The 6560-nt window shown below is 44.9% G+C and overlaps 2 protein-coding genes across 2 annotated transcripts in view; one reads left to right on the top strand and one right to left on the bottom strand.

Moving 5' to 3' along the window:
• The first annotated feature begins 1353 nt into the window (after window positions 1-1353).
• Window positions 1354-3977, top strand: SMDT1 (single-pass membrane protein with aspartate-rich tail 1). Its single transcript, XM_015426938.1, has 3 exons — window positions 1354-1597; window positions 2576-2716; window positions 3601-3977. Exons 1-2 carry the CDS (start codon window positions 1454-1456, stop codon window positions 2711-2713), a joined length of 282 nt encoding a protein of 93 aa, XP_015282424.1. The 5' UTR covers window positions 1354-1453; the 3' UTR covers window positions 2714-2716; window positions 3601-3977.
• An 893-nt stretch (window positions 3978-4870) lies between these two features.
• Window positions 4871-6560, bottom strand: part of NDUFA6 (NADH:ubiquinone oxidoreductase subunit A6) — a 12299-nt gene continuing 10609 nt past the window's right edge. Inside the window, exon 4 of the mRNA XM_015426433.1 lies at window positions 4871-4953. Within this exon, the coding sequence (XP_015281919.1) occupies window positions 4886-4953 (68 nt within the window). The 3' untranslated portion in view covers window positions 4871-4885. The remainder of the gene's footprint in view (window positions 4954-6560) is intronic.

The following is a 6560-nucleotide window of genomic DNA, read 5'->3' as shown; positions in this document are numbered from 1 at the left end:
AGGCCCCAGCAGCAAGGAGTCCCCACTAAGGTCCGCACATACGAATGCGGAGATACTGTGTTCGCCAAGAACTATACTCGGGGACAGTCTTGGCTACCAGCCACTGTAACTGAAGTTGTTGGGTCACGCATGTACGTAGTCCTGCTTGCGGACGGGCGCAAGTGGAGACGGCATGTTGACCAGTTGAGGCAACGGTGGGCAACTGGCCGCCCCACCTCGCAGCCGTCTGAGTTCCCCGACCCCGAGGATCATCCCATACCTCTGCCGGAGGTGAGTACTGCTGAGCCTGCCGAGCCCAGTACTGTCCCTGAGGGAGGGCAGACCCCTACTCTTGGACCCACTGCAAGGGATGGAAGTGTACCTGACCCACTCGAGAGTGAGTCAAGCCGAGTCCCTCCAATTCAGAGGTGCCCTGAACCTCCTACGCCGCGGAGGTCTCAGCGAATTCGCAGAGTGCCCACCTATCTAAGCGAATATGACTGTACATAGTGTTTTTGCTTAGGGGGGAGGGATTTGTTATGTATTGACTGTATATATAACTGCTATGTGAACCGTCCCATTAAGATACCATGTTAAGCTTCGCCTCTGGGCTAGGATCCTAATGTAACCAATAGGAGCCCTAGCCCAGAATGTGTCTGCCAATCACCGTACAAAGCGGGACCGCTTGTGATTGGGTGTATTCTCTTCAACCTCATAGGTTGGTATCTGTACAGGGGGTGTGGCTACATTAGCCGGGAATGTTTAAATACAGAGCAGCCAGTGTATGTCTGTGTTCTGATGATGGGTTCTGGCTGGCGATCGTTGTACCGTAACTAAGCTGAAGAATAAACCGCATTCTTGCTGAAATCACTCTCCGACTCTTGTTAAGCGCACGACTTAACAGCTTCCCAGTCTCAATCTCCTTCTGATTTATTGGGTGCAGTCTCCCTTTTGGTTGATGATGGAGGCAAGGAACAGAAAATCTTCAAAAATTTCAATTTCTTCATCATCAATCCCCAGTTGTCATTATTTTTGTCTTCTTAATGTTCAGCTATAATCCTGTTTTGGCACTTTCTGTTTTAATCTTTATCAGTAGTCTTCCCTATTTTCTGCCAGTAATGTGTTGTCACCAGCAATCTCAAATTATTAATATTCCTTCCACCAGTTTTCATTCCACCTTTGTTTAAATCTAATTCACACTGGTACTCTTATATTAGTTTATTTAAATATTTTTGTATGTATTTAGTTATGTTGCAATCTGAAGGACTGGCGCCAGCCCCGCAATCAGACTCTTTGGGCCAACCAGTCAAGCTTCCGATTATGGAAACACCCCGCGGCCTAAATTCAGCCGCATGCGCACTGGGACCTCCCCCTTTCGGTATCACGAGATTTGAGAAAGCACCGCCCGCCGTTTTCACAGCCCCAGGCGCGTTGTCACACTACTCGTCGCGAGGGCAACAGCTCCAGAAAGAAGATGGCTGGGCGTCTGTTAGCAGCGGTTGGGCCTTGGAGGCGGGCGGAACCCACCAGGATTCATAGAAGCCCTTCCGCCACCGTTGCACCGTCGCGCAGCCTTACATTCACCCACTCTGGCGCCATTTTGCCCAAGCCCGTGAAAGTGAGTGTCTGAGGGAAAGCCATAAAGAAGGAGAAGCGGGGGCGGGGGAGAGTAAGTATTAACCAAACGGAGGCTCCGGTCTACTGTTATTGGCTGGTTTTGCCAGCCAGTAATTTGTAAGTTTTCCTTTGAGGGCGTGACTGGCTTTTGAGTGACAGAAGATTGGATCAATGAAAAATGGAGTTGGACTGAAAGGTCTCAGAACGCGGAAGCGCCGTTTTACAGGGTCTGGCAAAGACCAGAGGGAGAAATAATGGGGCGTTCTTTGACTGCTGTGGACGCCCCACGTTGGACAAAATGCTAATATGCATAAACTCGGATGGTCTGTCTCTCCATTTATTGCTGCCCTTTGTCTGTTAGGCTTATAGCTCAGGTTTCTGGTCATTCCCTCCTGCATTTTATTATCACAGTAAATATGTGGGGTGGACGAGGTCAAGGGAGATTGATAGGCCCAATATACATAGTGCACTTCGTGCCTAGTTAGAGATTCGAATCTCTCCAGTCCCAGCCCAACTCTCTATGTTTAAATACACTATAAAAAGGCTTGGGGTTATATAGAGACTTCTGGTAATAAAGTTCAGTACTGTACTAAGTTCTATATTATTGCTAAAAGAATAGAAGCAAAATCCCTTTCCCCCCCAGATCATTCAGTACAGTAGACTTTCTTCCTGATGTAGGCCACCATGCCAAACTGTAACAGACTTTTGTTTTCTTAAGTATGTCTCTGGGATAATCCGAAATTGACTTGTATTTTTGATGTTTAGACTTTGTTTTCTTGTTATAAATCGGTTATCATTCTTGCAAGCTTTTGCTTACAGTGGATAACCACATTGAACCATGTAAGACTGCATAATTATTTGTTACAGAAACAAGTCTTGGTAGGATGCTATTTAAATATTACCACAAATTCTAAATTTAGCTGTCTCATTTGTCAACACTTATCTTCTGAAAGATACTAACATGAATTTATCCCTGTAGATGCCCTTTGGTCTTCTCCGTGTATTTTCCGTTGTAATTCCCTTCCTCTATGTTGGGACGCAGATCAGCAAGAGCTTTGCAGCTTTGCTTGAGGAACATGATATCTTTGTGCCAGAGGATGATGACGATGATGACTAATAGGTATGACCACTAATAAAAGCAGACAATTCAATTCCATGTTTCCTATTCTTTTTGGAAAATATTCTCCTAAACTCATGTGCATTTTGTAGCAAAAGCCCCCTGTTAAGATTTTGTTTAGCTATTCAATGGGGGGCCTGTAAAGAACATCTATATGCTGCAGCTTCAAACTGAAAAGACACCCTCAAAGCTTTATGAATGAGCCCATGTTGGTCAAACTATGTATCCTTTAATCTGTAAAATTAAGCATGGTATAGTGGTTGCAGTATCAGATTAGGAAGTGTCTAGTAACAATAAGGCAGTGCATGAATCTAATATCTCTTCACTGGGCTGGCCAAAGCTGGATTTTGCAGCAGCCAATAGAAAAGGTTAATCAGTCCATCCAGCATCTCCCCCCCCCCCACCACATTCTCACAGCATGTTCAGTTCTGTTCACCATCCCTGCTGTGATGACAACTTTCTGTTCCTCTCCTAGTTTTCTTCTGTATCTAGTTCTGAAGCAGGAAAAAACTTGCATGTAAGAAAAGTTTTTAAAATATATTAATTATCATCTTTGGTATCTCCCTTTTAAGTATAACAAGAACGAGAGTTGAATGAATATTAGGGCATGCCCAAGTCTCGTACAGTGACAGTCTTGCAGCATACCAACAAAAATATGCTGCTTACTAAATATTTGCTAAAGGCACTTTTTAGAACTTAATTTCTTAGGGGAATGAGCTATGGGAAAGAAAACGAAGTTGTTTAAGATATACATATTGTGGTATAAACATCTGCTGTTTGAATCTTATTTTAATGATTATTAATTTTAATAAGATTATTTTGAATCTTATAGCTTTCTAGAGGGGCACCACCACAGTATAGGCTAATTTTGTTATTGTTTTTTACAGGATTGCAATGGAAGAAAGAAATAGTTACAAGTTACTCTGATATCACTGTTGAAGCATGATCTCTTCTTTTACTTTGTAAAGAAGGCAGTTCAGAAAAACATGTTATTCCAGCAAGTGCTGTGTGTGCATGTCAAAATAAGGTTAACATATATATAAGTTGGTTCACCTGCACTTTACATCATCCTAAAAGACTACTTGAAGTTCCTGTTCCAGTGAGTACAGGGGAAATGGAAGTAATTTAGATTGCAAATAAAGCTAGACCAAGAGTTATGTCTCTTCATTGACTGAGTATTGAAATATCAACACTGATGTGCTCCTTAGCCAAAGCTCTCTCACTGAAATGAACAAAAGTGAATCAAAGCACACAATCTCATTACCAGTTCATATGCAGCAGGGGAAAAAGATCAGATTGAATTGAGTTTTATCTTCAGTTTAAGAAAACTAAAATTCTATGCTTAAATTATATAAGTTCCTCATTTAATTGGAACCAGAACTTAACTGTTTTGTTTTCTAAAATTTATTTGCTGAATATTTGGTATTGGACCCTTTGAATTTAGTATTCAAGTTTGAGAGTCAATGTGCAACAGTATTTGAATTTTAAAGTGGTAATGCAGTAATATTTAGTATCTGACAGCTTGATGCTTCATAGTTGGTATTTATTTACAGCCCCCCTTTCTTGGTGAGACTCCTGGCAGATTCTCTCAAAATATAACCAGGTCCTGGTCACATGGGTCGGAAAATGCGGGGGGGGGGAGGAACTGTGGCTGTTTGCCCTGGAGCAAAGTAACGTGCGGCAGCCCGACCACATGTCCCATCGTTAGGTGCCGATCACACGGCTATCCTGCAACGCAGCAAAGAGGCGGTGTGGCACGATCACACCGGCAATTGTTAGGTGCCGCTTCCGTGGCAAACGGGAATTTTTCCCCCCACACCGAAGTTTGCACATGCGCATGATCATTTGTGCACATCCTGTGGAGGCTTACAAAAAACCCCAACCATCTGGTGTGTGACAGGACATGGACAGGCGCCAGATGCCACAGGATTCAAGCGGAAACGCAATCAGACGCCCACCCTTGCCCCGCGTTTCCCGGAAACTAGTACATTGTATGTGGTAGTTTTTTACTCTGCATCTTCGTCGAGAAGCCACGGGTGTACTACGCTTCCAAGATGTTGCGGTGTGATCACGCACCGAAAATCCGCCTATCATCAGTGTCTTTAGCGCAGCAACTTCTCCGTGTGAACGGGACCCCAGTTCTTCAGCATAGTTTCATTAAACATATGCATTTCAAATTTGACACAAGTGAGCAGTTGTGAGTTTCATTCTGGCACCAGTGAGTGCAGAACTTGAGGACACTGGTGATAGAAAGAAAAAAAAAATGGAATATCTATATTTGGGAGCAACAGGATAGAAATCAAAGCAGGGGAACAAAAAGGAATTATGCTGGAGCAAAGACCATGGCAAAGTAAAAGGGACATCCCAGCTTGAGATATGTAATGCGATGACTATTGTTCCGTGAATGGAAATCAAGTCAGTACAAAAAGGAAACTGGGTTTGTTGTCATGTAGGAACTGTGACAATTCTGCTGGTGCCCATTGACATGCAGGGTTGCCACCCTCCAGGTTGTATCTGGAGATCTCCTGCTATTACACTTGATCTCCAGACGACAAAGATCAGTTTAGCTGGAGAAAATGGCTGCTTTGGGGGGGGGGCTCTCCTGAGGACCCTTCCCTCCCAAAACCCTTCCCTCCCCAGGCTCCACCTCAAAATCTTCAGGTATTTCCCAACCGGGAGCTGGCAACCCTATCTAAGTGTTACATCCTTTAACTCCATTGAAGTTAATGGGCTTAAAAGGCTGCAATTCTGCTCAGGAGTGTACTGCAAGTTAGGCTACAAGGTGGATGCTTAATGTGATGTAATTGGTATTTACGATTAAATGGTTGTCTACCTAACAATACAAATAAAAATTACTTTAGGTAACTGGTTCTCGTATATACCTGAAATAGTTCTGGAGGGTATACCTGTATGTAAAAAAAAGAAAAGAAACAAAACTAGAACCTGTGCTGAACATTCTAAGAAATATAGCAGGAAGCCTTAAGCTCCTGGGCATGTAGCTAATTTCCAGACCAGATGGCTTGTTCTGTGGACAACTCACAGTACCCATGTCCAAAAGCTTGGCTAGCAATGCTCTAAAACGGTGGTAGGCAAACCGGCTCTAGAGCCACATGCGGCTCTTTGGCCCCTTGAGTGTGGCTCTTTCGCCGTAGGCACTGACGGCCTATTCCCTCCATTGTTCTCTATGGTGGGAAAAAAGTAACTTTTTTCCCACCATAGAGAACAATGGAGGGGATGGGGCAACCTGTTTGGGGGCCCGTAGAATTGGACCCCCTGGTTCAATGTTCCTGAAACATGGCGGGTATCTTGGGGAGAAACTCCAGCAGCTACCCTGTGATTTTGGAGCCTCTCTCTCTCAAACCCCCTCCCCTCCAGCCCCCAGAATATACCCTATGTTTTCGCCATTGACTTCAATGGCCCATAGGATATAATGGGGCCGAACTGCAGGAAGCCCCAGCAGCCCTCAGGCCGGAGCACCTGGAGCAGTCTTGGGAGGTGGATTGGCAAAAAGCAAAACCAAAAGCTCAGGAACTCGAGAGAACTCCAGGAATGGAGCCGGTTCCTCTTCCACAGCCCAAAATGCGACCCACGAACCCTGAGCTTGCCTTTTCTCATTTGCGAGTAAGGCCTCCGCACTCCTTTAACGAGGCAGCCCTGAAGCCTTGTGCGGCTGGCTGAGTGCCTCTTCTGCTTGCCCACCTCTCGCCTCTGCACCTCATCTTCTGCCAAGCATGGAGGAGCCCAGCTCGCCCAGCCTTCTTGCCTCCTGCTGCCTTGGCCCTCTGGTGCACGGGTGAGTCCCCAAAGTTTGACTCTTCCTCTACAAGTCTCTGGCACTGGAGGTATT

This window comes from Gekko japonicus, unplaced genomic scaffold (assembly GCF_001447785.1).
Source record: "Gekko japonicus isolate JY-2015 unplaced genomic scaffold, Gekko_japonicus_V1.1 scaffold660, whole genome shotgun sequence".
In the NCBI taxonomy this organism is placed as follows: domain Eukaryota; kingdom Metazoa; phylum Chordata; class Lepidosauria; order Squamata; family Gekkonidae; genus Gekko; species Gekko japonicus.
Note: the sequence above shows the minus strand (reverse complement) of the source record. Positions and strands in the feature narration are given on the sequence as shown.

Excerpts from the sequence above, each read along its gene's own strand:
- SMDT1 (XM_015426938.1), top strand. The coding sequence starts at position 1,454 with ATGGCTGGGCGTCTGTTAGCAGCGGTTGGGCCTTGGAGGCGGGCGGAA. Across the intron at positions 1,598-2,575 it reads TTTTGCCCAAGCCCGTGAAA|ATGCCCTTTGGTCTTCTCCG; the intron begins GTGAGTGTCTGA and ends TTATCCCTGTAG.